This window comes from Mesoplodon densirostris, chromosome 3 (assembly GCF_025265405.1).
Source record: "Mesoplodon densirostris isolate mMesDen1 chromosome 3, mMesDen1 primary haplotype, whole genome shotgun sequence".
Lineage (NCBI taxonomy): Eukaryota > Metazoa > Chordata > Mammalia > Artiodactyla > Ziphiidae > Mesoplodon > Mesoplodon densirostris.
Genome location: NC_082663.1, coordinates 136,979,321 through 137,000,610, shown reverse-complemented (window position 1 = coordinate 137,000,610; position 21,290 = coordinate 136,979,321). Strand labels below are relative to the sequence as shown.

The window sequence follows — 21,290 nt, the reverse complement described above, 5'->3', positions numbered from 1 at the left end:
AGATCCCCCATGCTGCGTGATGTGGCAAAAAAAAGAAAAAAGGCATAATACCCTCCAGCTCCATCCATGTTGTTGCAAACGGCAAAATTTCATTCTTTTTATGGCTGAGTAATATTCCATTGTGTGTGTGTCTTCTTTATCCATTCATCTATTGATGGACACTTAGTTAGCTTCCACATCTTGTATTTCCCCAATTATTTGACCAAATATTGTCAGAATATCTAAAAGGCTTGGGTTCCAACTAACACCTTTAGAGAAAGACTGCTCTTGACTTTCTAAATTTGATAATTCAGCTACTTGAAAGTTGGGACTAAATCTATTTTCAGTCTATTTGCAGTGAAAAGAATAATGCTGCTGTGAACATTGGGGTGCGTATATCTTTTCGAATTAATGTTTTCCTTTTCTTTGGATATATACCCAGGAGTGGAATTGCTGGATCATATTATGGCTCTATTTTTAGTTTTTTGAGGAGCCTTCATGCTGTTTTCCATAGTGGCTTCACCAGTTTACATTTCTGAAAACAATGTACTAGGGTTCCCTTTTCTCCACGTCTGTGCCAACATTTGTTATTTGTAGACTTTTTGGTTATAGCCATTCTGAGAGGTGTGAGGCAATATCTCCAACAGATCTTGTTCTTATAGACAAATTCGTTGTGGGAATCCCTTTGTAAGGCAGTGGGATAATATAGAGGATAGTTCAGTGTGTCCTAACTATCTGTCTTCAGGCTAGTCCTTCCCCAATCTTCATTTTAATGGCTGTTGAGTCAGGGCTACTCTTTTAATCTTCTTCCTTCTGATCAGAAGTCAGTTTAGATTGTTTACAGATCCACAATATAATTTGGGCTGGGAAATATGGGTATCTTTTAGGTGAAACAATATCCAATAGCAGTTAAGCATGCCTAGCTGCAAATGCCCATATCTGCTCATTTATAGCTCTTCAAACCACTGTTAGCTCTGAGTAGAGACCTATAGACTAAACAAAACCCTGCCCTATTGGAATGAATTCATTTGCCTCTCCAAGTCATCACAGTGAAATTCTCTAAGCTTGAAACCACAAGCACTTTCTAATAGGTTTCAAGGCCTTATTTGTTCTTATTGTAAATTGGAGGTAACCATATTTGTGATAAGAATAACTTCCTTTCAAAGTGTGTTGAATGCCACTCAGACTGTTCTGTGCTTTGGACAAATCTGCTCTTCTTATTTGCAAATAAAAATTTCTTTCACTGCAAATAGAGTGAAAATAGATTTAGTCCCAACTTCAAGTAGTTGAATTATCAAATTTAGAAAGTCAAGAGCAGTCTTTTTCTAAGGGTGTTAGTTGGAACCCAAGCCTTTTAGATATTCTGACAATATTTGGTCAAATAATTTTGGGAAATATATGCTGTGTCCCCACCTTGGAGAGTGCCAATGCCTATTGTCTTTGCAAAGCTTCTCAAAAATCTTGACGTGACATGTTAAGCTCTGTTTATCTCAGAGCTCCCCTACCTGAGCATGAGTATCCTTTTTTCTTTTAACATAATGTCTACTAACAGAATTCACTCCGGAAAATGCTGCTTATTGCTGTTGCTTCGGTTTTCAGTCGTTGGCTTCACATATGGTTTTCTGCATTGATCGGAAAAAATCCTTAAATCGTTTACTGAAAGAAGGTGGTGACTAATTAAACTGTATTCTGCATTAAGTATCTGATGGTCTTAGAAGACAGAAGAACTGAAACCTAGAGCTGTTATAAATTTTGGTTGTCCACTAAACTGACTTTTTAATGAAAGTTGATATTGCACCCAAGAATTTGAGTGGGCAAATGTGCTAAATTCCCACATAAGTGTATTTTTCACAGTGAAAACCAGCTGTCAGAAGGATTATTCCTGAGCCAAAAACACAAGCTACTTTTGAGAGTTCCAGTTTGGAAATGATTTCAAAATGAAATTCTGGGGATTCTATGCATTACTTGCAATATTTTAAAGTAGTATAATTTTGATGTGAACAGTGTAATTCTGAAAAATCTGTCCTACATGTTAGAACAGACTCTGCTGAGGAATATCCTGTTCTAGCTTTCTGAATCATCTTAACTTTTTAGGATTTTAGAGAAATTCCAAGAGTTTCACAATAAAACTAGTTTTCTGAAAACAAGTGTGGAAGGAGTTACTTTCTAATTCTACTTGATGAAAAATTCCACATCCTCTAGACAGATTTACCCTTTATCTCTACTTTCCTCACTCTAACTGCCTGACCAAACCCTACGTGTCTCTTTTCTGATGGGTAACACGCGCAAATCTTAGTAAACTTTTCACTAAATGATGAATGCTTGCAGAAAAAAGGGGGAGATGGAGATGTAGGAGGAGGACCATTTACTGCACCTTAAATCCCTGGCTCCTCTGAAACCACTTCAGGGAAATGTTTTATTTCTAAAAAATAATGAACAGCATTTTATATGTATTCTTTTTCAGAGGAAGATCTTCCAAAAGCTATGTTCGTGCCTGTATTCCCTGGGACACTGTCTGTGGAGGCTGATAAGCCCTCCTGGAAAGGGTCTTTTAAGCTGTGCATAATTACATGGGTCACTGGCAATGGAAAGGTATGGGGGTGACCAACCGTCCTGGTTTGCCCAGTACTGAGGGGTTGCAGGGGTGGAGGTCATGGGACCTAGGACCAGTGATAAAAACAGAAAATTCCTGGACAAACTGAGATAAACTGATCATTCTAGTGAATACAGTGAGTACATAATCAACTGGATCTATGCAGATCTATGCTTATGCACATTGTGCAATGCAGATGTAGAGTTTGAAATGACTGAACTTCACTCACGAAGGCAGATTATAGCTGAACTTGTGTTGGGCCTATTAGAAAGGCATGGAGTAAGTTACAGGATACATGCAGACTGTAAGAGAGCTGAAGATACATAAGTGTTAGTGCCTGGGTTGCTTTTATTAGGTAGCTTCAAGTTTGCTTAAAGACAAAAGAAAAATGGTCAAAGCTGTACCTTTTAGTGATATTTCACTATATAAACCAGGGAGAGAAAACATTTTTGTGAATATGGAGTCTTTGTTTTAAACTTTCTTACTGTTTCCCCAACAATGATAGTGGAATATTGGCCAGAGTCCTTAGGACAATGCAAAGCTGGGCTGTTTTGGCACACATAATATTCCAACTCGATACATTTTTAAGTGTCTCTGAGACACTAGATATGGTGGTGTTTTTCAGATGTGGTCAGTGCACCGCTTCCAACAAAATGATCTGGGATGCTTGTTTAAAATGCAGCCATTCCCTATATCTATAGAATCAGAATCTCTCTGGCTAGAGCCTGGGAATATACATTTTTAATAAGCTCCTCAGGTGATTCTTAAGCACTCCTACCTTTGACACCATGTAAAGTTTGCAAGACATTTAAATTTTTGTTATGAAAACAATATAACTGTACTAAAGGGAATCTTCAGAGAAGAAAAAACCTGTAATCCATCCAATAATTGTTTTTATTTTATGATGGTCTTTCTATATTTGCCCATATACACACATTTTTCACACAGTTGTACTCACAACACATACACAATTTTGCATATACACAAATTTGCATTTCCTCAATATTTTATCACGAGCTGTTTTTCATACTCTGTAGCTTCCTAAGTGATGACTTTTCATGTTTGCATAATATTGCTTCAGGCAGATGTGCCATAACTAATCATATGAAAGGGTTGGGTTTGCAGTTTCAGTAATTTGTCCTAGTAAATTTCAAAGATGAGATTTCAGAGTGAGCTCTCTTACAGACTAGAGGCTTTTATATGAGAGAAAAGTAAATTTTTAACTAGTTCAATCCACTATAATTTTGTGTTTTCTGTCACATGCAGCTGGAGCAGATTCTAACTCATTCAGAATTCTTCCCCTCCAGAAAGTTTTCTCTAACCCTCAAAGACTTAGTTGTTCCTGCTTTGTATTCCCACAGCACCTTCATTTATATCTCCCACTACTTTCTAAGTTCCTTGAGGGCCAACCAGGGCAAGTATTTTAGAAATTAGAAAAATAAATATATGGTGGCGAACAGACTAACAGACACAGCTCTGTACTCTCGGCTTCAGTGACTAATGGGATTCATAAGCTGCCTGATAAGCACTGCTTCCCATGATTGATTGCCCATGAGAATTACCAGTGAACTTAAAAAAAAAAAAAAAAAAAGCAGCAACAACAAAAATTCCTGGATCTCCAGAATTTGAATATTTGAGGATGGGAACTGGGTGTCTGTATCTTTTTTTTTTTAATAAATTTACTTATTTTATTTATTTATTTTTGGCTGTGTTGGGTCTTTGTTGCTGTGCACGGGCTTTCTCTAGTTGCGGTGAGCGGGGGCTACTCTTCGTTGCAGTGTGCAGGCTTCTCATTGCGGTGGCTTCCCTCATTGTGGAGCATGGGCTCTACGTGCACGGGCTTCAGTAGTTGTGGCACACGGGCTCAGTAGTTCTGGCTCAAGGGCTCTAGAGCACAGGCTCAGTAGTTGCGGCGTACGGGCTTAGCTGCTTCACGGCATGTGGGATCTTCCCCGACCAGGGATTGAACCCGTGTCCCCAGCATTGGCAGGCAGATTCTCAACCACTGTGCCACCAGGGAAGCCCCGGGAGTCTGTATCTTTAAAATGCTCCCCAGGTAATTCTGAATCCCACCAGGCAATGATTCACAAAATGGCATTTGGGAGCTATGGTACAGCTTCAGGATTTTCCTCTCACCAACATTTCATTTTTCTCTCTGTCTTCATGTCGCTTTAAGAGTCAGTAGTTCAGTGAATTTCCAAGCTCAGTTAAAGTCATTTTTGAGCTCTCTTTAATTTGAGAGTGTCTCCTAAAACATAAAGGAGTAGAGAGAGATTGACCAGGAAGGTTTTTACACTAATAGTAAATATAAGCACAGAAAGAATTGTCTTTTCAAAGCACGTATTACCGAATGTAATTATCTCATTTATTTGTTTCCTTGTTTATTTTCTCCCCACCAACCATGGCTAGAAGTTTCAAGAGAACGGGGACGTTGTGTTTCTTGCTTAACGAATTATCCCTAATACCGAGCACTGTGCCTGCAGTGTATTGCATGCTCAATAAATACTTGTTGGATTAATTAATAGACAGAAGCTACACTTTACTAAACACCTACTATGTGCAACTGTGTCTGGTATGTTATGGGATTATCTCAGTCTTCATAACAAGCTTGTAAATAGCTGTTTTCTTTATTTAACCAATGAAAAAACTGAGGACTTAAAGAAGTAAAGTGACTTATCCAAGGCCACCCACCAAGTGAGTGGAAGAAACTGAGACTCAGGAACAATTGACTTGTCCCACATCAAACATCTCCTCTGTGGAGGAGCAGAACTCAGGTCTGCCAGGAAACAGTTCAACTTTGTACAGAAATAGAGTGCATAAATTGGTAGTTATGATGTATTCAAACATTTTCTTAAAATATCTGTGATATTATGATTTATAACAATAAATGCAGATTTGGTCTTTGTCTCTGGCACAGAGCTTCTAAAACCCTTGGAATCTCCAAAGTGATCAGAGTACTAGGAACATCTTTTTTTCTAATAGTTGGTCTTTGACCCTGGTTCCTGATGCAGGGCTCCTGAAACCCTGAAACAAAATAATAGGGCCAATAGCAGAAATTAAAAGAAAAAAACTACCAGAACAATAGAGAAACATCAGTGAAACTGATGGTTGGTTCTTTGAAAAGACCTATGGAATTGACAAAACTTTAGTAAAATGACCAAGATAAAAGAGAAAAGATACGGATTACCAAAATTAGGAATGAAAAGGAAACATCCTGAACTCTACAGAAATTTAAAAGATTATGAAGAAATATTATGAACAACCTTATGCCAACAATTTGACAACTTAGCTGAAATGGGCAAATTCATAGGCAGAAATTATCAAATTGACTCGAGAAGAAATATAAAATCTGAATAGACCTATATCAAATAAAGACATTAAATTATTTGACTTACTAAAAAATCTTCCTACAAAGGAAAGTCCAGGCCCAGATGGCTTTACTGGTGAACTCTATCAACATTTAAGGAATTGATAATACCAATACAATAAAAACGCTTGCAAAACTAGAAGCAAATGGAACACTTTCCAGCTCATTTTACCCTGATACCAAAGTTTCAAAGATATCACAAGAAAACTACAGACCAATATCCATCATGAATATAAATGCTAAAATTCTTAAAAGAATAGTAACTGTGTATAATACTGTATAAAAAAGATTATACATTATGACCAAGTAGGTGTATCCACTAAGGCAGGCTAGTTTAACATCTGACTATCAATTAATATAATACATGTAGTAGTAACAGACTAAAGCAGGGGTCAGCAAACCACAGCTCAGAGACCAAATCTGGCATGACTTTTATTTTTTTAATAAAGTTTGATTGGAAAACAATCATGCCCACTAATTTATGCGTGCTCTATAATTGCTTCCATTCTACAATAACAGAGTTGATCGGCTGCAACAAAGATCATATAGCTCACAAAACCAAAAATATTTACTATATGGCCCTTTCTGGAAAATGTTGCTGACCTCTAGACTAAAGGGGAATATGACAATCTCAAAATATGTAGAAAAAGCTTCTGATAAAATATCAATATTTACAATACATCAGAAATCAAATCATTTGCAACTGTGTAAATTTAAAATGAAAAAATTTAGATGTGAATTAAAAAAAAAGCATTTGATAAAATGCAACAAACATTCATGATAAAGCTCTCAACAAACTAGGAAAGAAGAGAAAGAAACATCTTTAATTTGATAAAAAGGCAGCTACATAAAACCTACAACTAACATCACCCTTAAAGATAAAAGACATTGCTTTTCCCCCGACACTAGGTACAAAGCAAAGATGTCCACTCTCACCACTTGTATTCCACACTAGACCGGAGCTTCTAGGCAGTGCAGTAAGGCAATGAATACAAAATCAATACATAACCAACTAGAAATGAAATTAAGAAAACAATTACATTCATAACAGCATCAAAAATTAAAGTATTTAGAATGAAGTTAACAAAAGAAGTGCAGAACTGTACACTGAATATTATACAACATTGTCAAGAAAAATTAAAGACTGAAATAAATGGACATATATCCCATGCCTGCAAACTGACTCAATATTGCTTAGAAGTCCATTTTCCCAAAATTGATCTATAGATCCAGTGCAGGCTACCTAAATTAGCAGGCCTGTTTTTGGTGAAAATTGATAAGCTGATACTAAAATTTATATGAAAATCTAAAGGATCAAGACTAGCAAACATGATTTTGACAAAGAGCTAAGTTTGAGAACTTATATGACATAATCCCCAAATTTACCATAAAGATATAGTAATCAAGACAATGTGGTATGAGCATAAAGACAGACATAGATCAGAGGAACCGAACAGAGTTCAGAAATAAAGCCATGCATATATTGTCAATTAATTTTCAACAAAAGTATTAAAGTAATTCAATGGGAAAAGGATAGTTTTTTCAACAAATGGTACTGAAACAACTGTAGGGTGTTAGGTAAGGAACTAATTCTTTCTTTGCATAAAAATTAACTTGAAATGGATCATAGTGCTAAATGTAAGAACTAAAACGAAACTCTTCTAGAGCAAATCACGAGAGAAAAATCTTTAATCTTAGGTTAGGCAATGATTTCTTAAATATAATCAACGGCATATTGACAAATTAGACTTCATCAAAGGTAAAAATGTTGCTCTTCAGAAGACAGTACTAGGAATGAAAAAAAAAAAAAAACCAGAACAAAAAGACAAGCCACAGACTGGAAGAAAATATTTGTAATACATATATCTAATATAGAACTTATATCCAGAATATATTAAGAATCCTTAAAAATCAAAAATAAGGAAATCAACAACACAATCTAAATAATAGGCAAAAGAAACTTCAACAGAACTAGGCAATAAAGATTTATGAGGGACTTCCCTGGTGGTGCAGTGGTTGAGAGTCTGCCTGCCGATGCAGGGGACACGGGTTCGTGCCCCTGTCTCGGAAGATCTCACATGCCGTGGAGCGGCTGGGCCTGTGAGCCATGGCCGCTGAGCCTGCACGTCCGGAGCCTGTGCTCCGCAACGGGAGAGGCCACAGCAGTGAGAGGCCCGCATACCACAAAAAAAAAAAAAAAAGATTTATGAATAGCAACTAAGCACATGAAGAGATGCTCAACATTATTATTCACTGTGAATTATTATTCACTGTTTTAAAACACAATTATTTACTATTATATACTACTACTATAATATATTCTATATATACTATATATATGGGTAAAATTTAAAAGGCTTTTGCCACCAAATATTGGAGAAGAGGTAGAGAAACTGGGACCCTCATATGTTGTAGGTGGAAATGTAAGATGATACATTTTGCAAAGCAGTTTGGCAGTTTTGTAAAATGTTGTACATACACTTACCACATAACCTAGTAAGTCTGCTCCTAGGTGCCTACCCAAGTGAGATGCAAACCTATGTCCCCACAAATATTTATACATGAATGGGCATCATATTCATAGCAGCCAAAACCTAGAAATAATCCAAATGCTCATCAGCCAGTCAATGGATAAACAAAATGAGTGGGAGACATCTTACAATAAAATATCCCTGAATAATTCGGTATTTCCATACTATGGAATACTACGCTGTAATAAAATAAAGAACTACTGATACATTAAACTTGGATGAACCTCAAAAACATTATGCTAAGTTAAAGGAGCCAGACATATAAGCCTACACATTATTTGATTCGATTTATATGAAATTTCTAGAAAAGGCAAAATTATAGAGACAGAAAGCATATAAGCGGTTGTTTGGGGTTGAAGGTGGGAGCATACATTGACTGCAAACGGGAACAAGAGGACTTTTTGAGTTACCTTACCCCAACTTTTTTGAGTTTATGAAAATGTTCTGAAACTGGATTGTAGTGATGGTTACACAACTTTAAATATTTATTAAAACACATCAAATTGTACATTTAATTATAAACATTATATATAAATCAAACCTCAGTAAAACTGTTTTTTAAAAAAGATTGCTTTCTGCTTAAAATATACTCCCCGTATACTATTTGCACTGCTACAGAGGACTGACACATCACGTGCTTTGAATTACTCATTCAGATTGGAATATGTATTAGTCTTGCACAAAATCAACACTACCATGATTTATTCCTCTGCCTCTTTCACTAGCCTTTGTTTTGTCAGTGGTTCTCAAAATGTGGTTCAGGGACTGACTCAGAGTGTCTGCTAGGTTAACACTACTTTCATAATAATTCTTAGACAATATTTGCCTTTTTTCATACTCTCATGAGTGTACAGTGAAGCTTTCTAGAGCCTATATGGCATGAATTACAACAAACAGAATGCAGAAGCAGCCGTGAGAATCCAACTTTTTTTTCCAACTAAGTCAGACAGTAGATTCACAATTCCACTCTTCTAATTTGGAGGAAACCATAGTTTTATCATGATAATGTGTTATGTTAATATGTAATGGGTTTATTACAGATACTTAAAATGAATTGATAACTATTCATTAATGAATGAATTAAAATGAATTGATAACTATAACTAGTCCTCAGTTTTTATTTATAATATGGCAAATATTGACAGATAAAACCACATAAATAAAAGCTCTTTGAAATCTTCAATCATTTTTGTGAATATAAAGGGTTCCTGAGATAAAAATTGGAGAACCACTGCCCTTGACTATCTGCCAGTTGTAAGAACTCCTATTTGCCACATTTGACAACAAGGCATTAGAGAGTTGGGTCAGGTCTTCTTTGAGAGCTAACTTGTTCTGGTGGCAAAAATGATCTGCTTCAAGATAAATCTATAGCTTTTAATCAGGACATCACTTAGAAATGTAACAAATGTTAATACAAGGTTTCTTCTTTCTCTTGGTGATATTTAATGGAAACGAACACAATACAGTACTAGTAAAAGGAGAGGCATAAGCACGCGAAGGACTTGAAGCAATGCCTAGCATAAAAGTAAGCCCTTAATATAGGTAGTGATTATTACTATTTTATTATCAGACTACAACAGTCTTTATTCATTCAACAGGTATTTATTGAATGTCTACTATACGCCAGGCTCTATGGTTGGCATTGGAGATTTACAAAACACAGTCGGCCCTCAAGGAGTATAAGTAAAGTGGAGGAGGCAGCAGAATAATGCCATAAAGAAATATGTAAGTACGAATTGTGGTAAGAACTTTAAAAGAGGTGATAGAGGTACGAGTCCATAAAGGAGATTTGACCTGATTTTCAGAGTCAGAGAACACGTCTTTGAGGAAGTACTAGTTGAGGTGCAATTCCGAATAGGAGCAGGAGGTGTTAAGGAGACACAAGGGAGAAATACAAGTGAGGGCATATTCAAACATCTTTGAAGTAGGAGAAAGAATGAGGAGACGCAGTGTAGCTAAAGCTGGGGCTAGAGTGGTAAATAGGAGAACTACAGCCCACGCCATTTGGGGCCTTACAGACCTTGCCAAGACCTTAAACCTTTACTGCATGGCCTGAGAAGATTTTTTTTGGAGAGAGGGTGTGGGAGGACTAGATTTGTATTTTTCAAAGATTCTTGGCAACTGGAGCGTAGTGGGACAAAAGCGAAAAGCAGGGAGACTATTTACAGAGCTATAGCAGTATCCAGGTGAAAGATGATATAAGAGCAGAACAGAGTAATGGCAGGAGAAACGGAAAGAGGTGGATGAATTGGGGATGTATTTTGCAAGCAGGGCCCACAGGAGTGGTGATAAATGAAAAGTTTAGCACAGTAATGGCCAAGTCGAACACTCTTCCCAGCAAGATCAGCTAAGGGGGTTATTGAAAAGTTGCAAAATTTGCCTTCTCTTCCCTTGGCACAAATCCAAAGACCCCGGTGAGGGTCAGGGCCCACGGGGTATTCTGGAATTGCAAACCGCTCATACAAGGCAGGTATCTCCAGCTCTTGTGAAGAACTCACACGGCTTTATCTCCTGGAGGTCAGTGGCATGGACCTACTCTGTTTCCTGGGCAACGCCATTGTCGTGCGCTCCAGACGGGGGAGGGGTAACTAAGGACAACGGCCGGTAGAGAACTCCGAAAGAGAGGGAGAGTCACAGGGGGAAAATGGGCAGCACGTGCCGCGGACCCGGCCGTAGCGGGTGATTCGAGGGCTCGGTACCAGGGGTGCGTGGAGGGCGGGAGGAGCTGGAGAACGTGCCTGTGATTGGCGGGCCGGGGGGGCGGTTACCAAGACGCTTGTGGTTGGGCGAGGCCAAGACCAAGGGCTGCTTTATGAACCGCGTAGGGTTCTGGGTAGCAAAGGCCTTGGAAGGCTCTTAACTGAAAAGGGGAGGGGAGAAGCTCGCCAACAAACGGCTGAGCTCACAATCCAGGCCGGGACCGGGCCGGGACCGGGCCGGGCGTCCCCCTCCCCCCATGGAGAGAGCCAGGACGGAACCGCCGCCTCAGCCGCGCCAACTGCCGCGGGCGAAAGCGCCGCGCCCGCTGCGCCCCGCTCGGCGGCCGGTGCCTGTCGAGGGCGCCTCTTTTCGGGCAGCGGCCGCGGGGCCCTCTGCGTCGCCGCCCGCCCCGTGCGCGGCCGCCATTGCGACCGTAGCCTCGTCGTGCGGGGAGGCTCCGGCGTCGGGCGTACAGCCCGCGGCACGGCGGGTACTGCAGGTGAACCCGGAGCAGATGTTACTGCTGCCGCCTGGGCCACCACTGCCTCAGGCCCGGGAGGAAGGCACAGCCGCCTCTCCCGCGCAGGCGCGGCTGCTGCAGCTGAAGCCCGAGGTGCTAATGCTGCTGCGGCCGCCGCCGCCGGCGTCCGAGGGCGCCCCCTGCAGGCCTCAGTTGCACCCTGTGCAGCCCCTGCCGGTGCACGTTAAGGCAGAGAAGCAGGAGCCGGACCCCAGCTCGGATCCGTCAGTGGGACCTCGGAGGGCCGTCAAGGCGGGCCCTAAGGCTTCCATGGCGGCGAAGGCGGGAGGCCCCGGGCCGGCCCTCGACAGCCCTCGATGGGACGAGAAGGGCAAGTTGGAGGAGGAGGAGGAGGTCATGAGCTACACGGCGACGAAGGAGCCTGAGAGACTCCGCGAGGACTCCAGGCTCGGCACAGCGCCCGCTTCCAGTGGCCTGGTCCATGGCAGCAAGGATGTCATCCTGACCCAGCCGTCCATTGCCTTTGGGCCGCACCAGCAAGACTTCAGGATCCCTTTGACTCTTCACACCGTGCCCCCTGGGACCCGGATCCAGTTTCAGGGGCCTCCACCTTCAGAGCTGATACGATTGACCAAGGTCCCCTTGACACCAGTGCCTATTAAAATGCAGTCCTTACTGGAGCCTTCTGTAAAAATTGAAACCAAAGGTGTCCCGCTCACCGTGCTTCCCTCAGATGCAGGTATTAGACGGCAGGGGAATCATCTGGTTTTCAAACTTCGTCTATTGCCCCGTAGCTGACATGTCAGCTGTTGAGAAGCATAAACTAGAAAAATAAAATAATGGGTTCAGGGCAAAGTCTGCAAAGGTATCACTTCTGACTTGTACATATACCAGTAAAATACGCTAACACGTTCAAGATTCCCAAACATTAAAAATAATTATTTTTTTAAGGCCCAGTGAAGGATGAGATTTAGATGTGACTAATGTTTATACACAAAAATAGAAATATTCTTGCTAGATAACACAAAGCCCTCAGTTTATATGCTACAGATAATCAACATTTTAAAATATTGTATTATATAGCAGCTCAGTATTTTTACATGTATCAAGAAACAAGAAAAAATAGTATTTAATGAAAAAATAAACAGGAAAGTTTATACTGCATATAGAGGTGATTTATCTTCTTTAAAAATGAAGAGTAAACATTTTCTAGGAGAAAACAGTACATAATTAATTGTAATGGTATTCTAAAAGCTAAGGACTTATAGAAATATAGAAAATGAAAACACTGTAGAATAAGTTGTTTTCAAAGAAATGACCACAGTTACAGTAGTAACAATTACAAGTAGATATTTTATTTCTATCTGTTATTTCCAAATATATAGCTAGAAAATTCTTATTTTAAGATTTAATTCAGACAGAATACTATGGCAATAAATGTCAATGGAAAGCCATATTAATCTTCAGTTCATATCTTCATTGACTTTTATCTTTATTGTTTTCTTATTTTCTTTACTGATTCTTCCTCCCCACCCCACCCTCTTGCTTTTGTTTTTTCTAAAATTTTATTGGAGTATAGTTGCTTTACAATATTGTGTTAGTTTCTGCTGTACAACAAAGTGAATCAGCTATACGTATACATATATGCCCTCTTTTTCGGATTTCCTTCCTATTTAGGTCACCACAGAGCACTGAGTAGAGTTCCCTGTGCTATACAGTAGGTTCTCATTAGTTATCTGTTTTACACATAGTAGTGTGTATATGTCAATCCCAGTCTCCCAGTTCATCCCACCCTCCCCTTCCCCCGGTGGTACCCATATGTTTGTACTCTCTACATCTGTGTCTCTATTTCTGCTTTGCAAATAAGTTCATCTGTTCCCCATCCTCTTGCTTTTTATCGTCAGTAATTTTTAAACTTTGTTTCCATTTTCTAAAGGAGAGAAAGGGGAAGCTTTCTTTATAATACTTATTTCATCGTTTGTGCATTTTAAAATTTTATATATCAAGTAACCCCAAAATAAAGAGAAACAGTATATGAAGTTTATAGGCAGTGGTTTTTGATGAATTATGTGAGAGATGTGAATTTAAACAACTTCCTTTATTGTAATTCCAGGTGTGTCTGTGACTTTCAAGAAGTCACCTTTCTTATTTTCCTCTTATTTTTTCTCCTGGGACATGGAACTAGTGTTAGTGACCCACCTTGGCAGGTGCTTCACCTTCCTAACGAAATATAAATAATATAGTATATTAATATTATAAGTATTTTTGCTTGAATGGGCACTCCAGTGGCATGTAAATGAATTCCTATAAACATTTAGGGTACACCCACCTAGTGCTAGGATTATAGTCATTAATAAGTCATAATTCCTGTCCCTTAGTAATAGAATATTTTAATGGGAAATAAACTAAATGTTAATTATTGTTAGAGATATTAATATAGCTCAAAGAAGTAGTAAGCCAGCAGTTTACTTTGTCTTCAACATTATTACTTCCACAGTATCTTCAACAATATTATTCTTTTTGAGGAAGAGAAGAGTCTTTCTAAGCCACAGCTTAGAATGCTGAGTTCAGGGATTATGAGGAATTCTGGAAGGCTGGCAGTTCCTTGGCTATATTGAAGTGTATATTTTCTCCAGATATTTAAAAAGTAAATACAGATGGAAGTGCACTTCACTTTAAAATTGTGTGTGTGTGTGTGTGGCACATTAATTTAGTCTCTTAATTTTTGTCATGTAGGAATACCAGATACTCCCTTCAGTGAGGACAGAAATGGTCATGTGAAGCGACCCATGAATGCATTTATGGTTTGGGCAAGGATCCACCGGCAAGCACTAGCCAAAGCTAACCCAGCAGCCAACAATGCAGAAATCAGTGTCCAGCTCGGGTTAGAGTGGAACAAACTTAGTGAAGAACAAAAGAAACCCTATTATGATGAAGCACAAAAGATTAAAGAAAAGCACAGAGAGGAATTTCCTGGTAATCAAATGAAATGAACAAAGCCTCTTTCTAATTTCTTTAAATTTATTTAGGTAAAGAATAGGTTAGGTTGAGACTGACAGACAAAAATGTCATTTTTTTCTAATCTGATATGTACAATAGAGAAAATACTGGCTAATATTACAGTAATTATTTAATTGATACTGGGCATAAGTTTCCTTAAACAGAACAAAGTAGAGGGATATCTGGTCTCGTATTTGCCAACTAATGCAAACCTGGGGGCAAACAGTTTTACTGTCGTTTTGATTAAATATATAAATATAAACGTAATGAAGGAAAGCTCCTGAGTTCTAGGCTATAATTTTTCAAATATGCTAGAAAATGAAGTTCAAATCAGAGCAACAGAGAAAATATGCAGGGCACGCTGCAGGCATTAACACCATGCTCCATTTTAATATTATATGGTTATCAGAATATAGTGCTGCCTTCTGATTGATAAATTTATCCCCATCATGATGTAGTTTGAAAGAAATTCTGATTCTCTCCCCAGCAGTGAGGACATTGATATTAAGCTTGGTAAAAGCACAGCGTATGGCCAACATATTGTGCTTGGTGGGAAAAGAATAACTATTTTTCTAAAGTAGTGCCAGAAAGGTTCTAGGGGGGAATCGTCAGAGCAGCGGTTGCAGGGAACCAGTGATTCTCTTGGTTATACAGTGGCTACAACTGCCCTAACTCCACTTTTCTGAGTTTGGAAGGAAATTGGGTGGTTTGTGGACTTGGAGACTGCCAAGTCTAAGAGAGTGACTCTTCCCGAAGAAGGCATAAAAATAGTGACTGGTCATTAGTAACCACTTCATCGTAAGATATAGATAATTGTGTCTTATAGAAAGTGAGGAAACAGGAGGAGACAAACAGTATCTTACTGGGGCATTGTTTTATGTGTAGAGGAAAAGCTTTGGGATTCAAACTCAGTGCCTTTAATGTTGATTTTACTATAAATTCATTATGTGACTTTGGATAAAAGACATTTGCCCTTTCTCTTCCTTTGAATTATGGGTTACAACATTGGCCACTAGTTAGGAGCCATATGGATATATATGCTAAAATGCACAGAAATGGTATCATAGAGCTGGAAAAGATACTTTAGACAATTAAGACTTAGAAGTGTTTTGGACTTTCAATGTGAAAAGAACTACTTAAAGGCTAAATAGGATGTATATGTTCAAATTAAAAATAGTTCATCTTCTTCTCTAGGTTGGATTTATCAACCTCGTTCAGGGAAGCGCAAACGCTTCCCTCTAAGCGTTTCCAATGTACTTTCTGGTAGCACACAGTATATCATCTCTGCAAATCCAACAACAGTTTATCCTTATTGCTCACCTACCTCCTCTGTGGTAATTCCCAGCCTACAGAACACCATCACTCATTCAGTTGGTGAGTTGGTTTTATTGTAGATTACAAATTTTTAAATGTCTGTGTGATAATTTTACCTCTTAACTTGAAATATTGTTTCTGTTAGCTTAAGAGTTTAGAACAACAATGTTAAGAAAAAAAGCAAGAATAGAGTGAAAACATTAAATCAGGGAAAGAAAGATTTCAGTAGACATCAAAGCCCTTGGTTTGCTAGAGTAGCAAATATTCTATGTCAGACCTTTTAAGCAAATCAGGATGAGTCCATAGATTATGCAGATAACGCAGGAAATGACTGAGGTAATTCAATAGGAAATAGGAATGTGTTTTTACTATTAGCATAAAAGAATGCCTTGCTGATGGGGTGTGAGGCATCCTGTCCTGGAATATAGTAATGGTGACTGATCTCTTATGACCATTTTTTTTTTTTTTGCTGCCCTAGAAAAGCAATGGAAGTAATCTATCTTCTACCAGATATTTCGTTCATTACCTTGTCTTTCCCTAAATGTCTCCTCTATTATCAGTTCTTCACAACATTCCTGTCTTTTGCTTTTAAGAACCCAAAATTGAGAATCCAGTGTCTTAAGAACTTGTTATAGGTCTATCCATCATTAGTTTGTTCTTCCAGAGCGTATTTTAGTCATCTCTTAGGCAGAGCTTTGTACGTTCACTACTTGCTATCACTTGTCCTGAAACTACTGTTCTTTCCAGTTTCTACCTCCTCATATCTATCTGCTGAGAGGTTTAGATATCTTGAAAATTAACTTATTAGGATCTTAGGCATTTTCAGTTTTTTTCCTGTGTATCATTGTAGCAATGGATACCAACAAAGCCACATTCAGGGTATCTAGGCTCAAGGCAAGGAAAGCTGATCCTATCACCCTGTTCTCTCCCAGAACAGGCAGGCACTTTCAGCCTTTGCTATTTGGTAGTATCTCTTTTAATCCTGTATTTCAATCTAGGCTTAATTGTGCTTTTTTTTAACTTACCTTGTTTTATCTGTTATTTATAATTTACACTTTTATCATCTGTTTCTTCTCTTTATAACCCTTTTTCTAAGACCCCTCTTCCATGTCATTCTATCCACAGTTAAATGCTGTATGTTTTCTCTCCCCAGAAATATATTTATCAGTGTTCTTACTTGAGGCAGCTGACAGTTTTATACAACATATTAATTTTATGCAATTCTGAGCAAAGATTTGTCGAGATGGAAAGTGGTAGAGCTCTTACATCCATGATGCTTTATTTAAGTATGAGAAGCAGAATTATAGGAAACATTTCAGAGCCATATACAAGTAATCAAATCTAAGGATAATGATCTTTTGTTTGCTTTTTTCTTTTTAAATTTCTCTTATTTCTAGTAATATGTAGTATCAGTAAAGATTTAATTCTTGGATCTCAAATGATTAAAAAAATCGTTATCTTTTAAGTATAAAATTTGAGAATTATTTTCCCAGATATATAAAGTTATATGTGTAATAATTATGATATATATATATATATATATATATAATAGTTACGATGAGATTTATTGGCTACTCTGCTGCCCAATCATACAACTTTTGAAATATGTTCTTTTAGTTTGTACTCATCAGCTTGGCATTATATTACTTGGAGGAGTTGTTATTAGTTGCAAATTTGGAAATTTCACTATATATTTTATATTCTAAATCATTTATAAAACTGTTAAATAAGAACAAATTATAGCACAAACCCCTAAGAGAATCTGCTTTTAATCACTTATTACCTACAGATACAAATTTTTACACCATCCCTTTTTTTGTTTCTTTCAACTAATTTTATATTCTAAACATAAAGTCATGGTAATTGTGTTTTTCAAACTTGTTTTGTTTATTCCCATGGAAGAAAGATATGAAGTTATTGAGGAGTGAGGTATAATTTATCTCTTATCAGAAAAAAACTTGCTCTCTTTTTTCCTAGCAACCTTTATACACTAATATATTGTATAGATTTCATCAGCTTTTCAAGTGTAGAAAATAGACTCACTAAACTATAGTTCTCAAGTTCACTTCTTCCAGTAACAAGTTCACTACTTCCAATAACTTGGAAAATGCTCTGGCATAGCATTTTGGGCAGGGAGACCATTTGTATTTACTTCATCTAATATCTTCTCAGTTCTAACTTTGAGTTTCTCTAAAGTTCTTCAGTGAATGCCACCTAAGACCTTGTGATATTGTGATCTTGTGAGCTTGTCTCCTGTTTCTAGTTTCTGAAAGTACTTACAGCCGGATAGTCCAGAATACTTTTTAGATACTTTCTTTTATCATATGTCTTTGATGCCAGTTATGCCAGCATTTTCATTTTACATTAAGTGATCAAATTTATTTATTTTTAAGGATTCTGGAAGTTTGGTAGAAGCTATATTTATTTTAGCCTGGCTTTTAAATGTCAGTTTTATATATTTAGGAATTTTCTGGTGAGATTATTTCAGTTTCTACATTTTATTTCTCAAACCTGAAATGGGTTTTCCTTATTACATCTACACTCAGTTGACGTCATTCACTCTTCTGAATTCATACGTTTTCTCTAAATTTTTACTTTAAAAATGTTTACTACTATTATAATTTTTTTGGTTGTAAACATGTGATGTGATTTTGGTTTACCCATCTATTCTTATTTAACAGAAATAGAACAAAAAAACACCCTCCAACATTCTGATACTGTTATTATAATGCAAAAAAATCTGGTCTTGTCCCTGACTTAAGATCAGTTTTAGCAAAGTTTTATATCCATAAGAAACAAAGATATGGCTTGAAAATTCCTTGAAAAGTGATGTAGCTCATTATTGTAGGTTTTCTTATGAGGCAAGGAAGGTGGAATCTTATGGTTCAAACTATAGTAAGTCTTCTTAGGTTCCTCATTACCATTTCTGTCCCCAAAGTCCCATCTTTCTTAGCAGTTGTCTAACTGTCCTTCCCAAGTCTCCATTTCCCATCTCTGTCTCTATGTCTGCCTCTTACTCTATTTCTCTCTGTCCTCTCCTCCTCTCTCTGCCTCTGTTTCTCTCTCCTCAGCCATATGCCCATCCTCCTGTTCTTCTTTCTACCTCTATACAACTTTTTCTTGTAGAGAAATTTGGTCTGTCCTCAGTTTATGCCATTCTGTACTCCTTCCTGTTCATCCCAGTCACACAACAAAAGCCTGGCTGCATCCTTCATCCATTCAACACAGGCAGAAGAGTCTTCCTCTTTAGGAGTGGGTGGGAGAGATTTGCCAGAATTGTTGAAAGTTATTAATAACTTTAAATTTTTTCTTTTGTTCTTATCATATTGTACTATAGATCTAAAATTCTGCTCTGTAGCTCATGTAACAAGTAGATAATGCTAGCTGCTTCAACACTCATCTAAACATAACGGTTTAAACAGAATCATGGTTTATGTTTTTATGCATGTAAAGTCCAAAATAAGTATTTCTGGCTTTCTTCCAAGGGATTCATGGACACAGTTTTCTTCTACCCTATGGCTCTCCCATCTTTGATATGTAGCATCCAAGTGTGCATGACCTGCGGAAGGGAAAAGAGCATGGAGGATCATGCATGAGAGTTTTTTATGGGCCAGTTTCAGAAGTGGTGCATATCACTTCTTCTTACATTCCATTGGTTAGCCTGAGCCACAGGTACACTCCTAACTGCAAGGGAGGCTGAGAAATGTAACCTAGCTGTATGCTGGAAGGAGAGAAACCAGGTGACTGGCTGGTCTTTTCCATACTTTATCTACAGTGTGATACATTAGATCTCTGCCCGTTCCACAGGTGTTCCCTATTCATTGACAGTTTTTTTTTTAATCATGAACAATTTATTTATTTATTTATTTTTAATTAGTTTCTGCTTTATAACAAAGTGAATCAGTCATACATATACATCTGTTCCCACATCCCTTCCCTCCTGCATCTCCCTCCTTCCCACCCTCCCCATCCCACCCCTCCAGGCGGTCACAAAGCACCGAGCTGATCTCCCTGTGCTATGCGGCTGCTTCCAACTATCTATCTACCTTACGTTTGGTACTGTATATATGTCCATGCCTCTCTTTCGCTTTGTCACAGCTTACCCTTCCCCCTCCCCATATCCTCAAGTCCGTTCTCAAGTAGGTCTGTGTCTTTATTCCTGTTTTACCCCTAGGTTCTTCATGACATTTTTTTTCTTAAATTCCATATATATGTGTTAGCATACAGTATTTGTCTTTCTCTTCCTGACTTACTTCACTCTGTATGACAGACTCTAGGTCTATCCACCTCATTACAAATAGCTCAGTTTCATTTCTTTTTATGGCTGAGTAATATTCCATTGTATATATGTGCCACATCTTCTTTATCCATTCATCCAATGATGGACGCTTAGGTTGTTTCCATCTCCGGGCTATTGTGAATAGAGCTGCTATGAATATTTTGGTGCATGTCTCTTTTTGAATTATGGTTTTCTCAGGGTATATGCCTAGTAGTGGAATTGCTGGGTCATATGGTAGTTCTATTTGTAGTTTTTTAAGGAACCTCCATACTGTTCTCCATAGTGGCTGTACCAATTCACATTCCCACCAGCAGTGCAAGAGTGTTCCCTTTTCTCCACACCCTCTCCAGCATTTATTGTTTCTAGATTTCTTGATGATGGCCATTCTGACTGGTGTGAGATGATATCTCATTGTAGTTTTGATTTGCATTTCTCTAATGATTAATGATGTTGAGCATTCTTTCATGTGTTTGTTGGCAGTCTGTATATCTTCTTTGGAGAAATGCCTATTTAAGTCTTCTGCCCATTTTTGGATTGGGTTGTTTGTTTTTTTGCTCTTGAGCTGCATGAGCTGCTTATAAATTTTGGAGATTAATCCTTTGTCAGTTGCTTCATTTGCAAATATTTTCTCCCATTCTGAGGGTTGTCTTTTGGTCTTGTTTATGGTTTCCTTTGCTGAGCAAAAGCTTTGAAGTTTCATTATGTCCCATTTGTTTATCTTTGTTTTTATTTCAATATCTCTCGGAGATGGGTCCAAAAGGATCTTGCTGTGATTTATGTCATAGAGTGTTCTGCCTATGTTTTCCTCTAAGAGTTTGATAGTTTCTGGCCTTACATTTAGGTCTTTAATCCATTTTGAGCTTATTTTTGTATATGGTGTCAGGGAATGATCTAATCTCATACTTTTACATGTCCCTGTCCAGTTTTCCCAGCACCACTTATTGAAGAGGCTGTCCTTTCTCCACTGTACTTTCCTGCCTCCTTTATCAAAGATAAGTTGACCATATGTGCGTGGGTTTATCTCTGGACTTTCTATCCTGTTCCAT

The 21,290-nt window shown here is 38.1% G+C and overlaps 1 protein-coding gene across 2 annotated transcripts in view; it reads left to right on the top strand.

Moving 5' to 3' along the window:
• The first annotated feature begins 11,426 nt into the window (after nucleotides 1–11,426).
• SOX30 (SRY-box transcription factor 30) overlaps nucleotides 11,427–21,290 on the top strand; it is a 42,073-nt gene continuing 32,209 nt past the window's right edge. For both annotated transcript variants that reach the window (XM_060092101.1, XM_060092102.1), the window contains exons 1-3: nucleotides 11,427–12,390; nucleotides 14,388–14,627; nucleotides 15,846–16,025. In XM_060092101.1, the coding sequence (XP_059948084.1) occupies nucleotides 11,427–12,390; nucleotides 14,388–14,627; nucleotides 15,846–16,025 (1,384 nt within the window). The remainder of the gene's footprint in view (nucleotides 12,391–14,387; nucleotides 14,628–15,845; nucleotides 16,026–21,290) is intronic.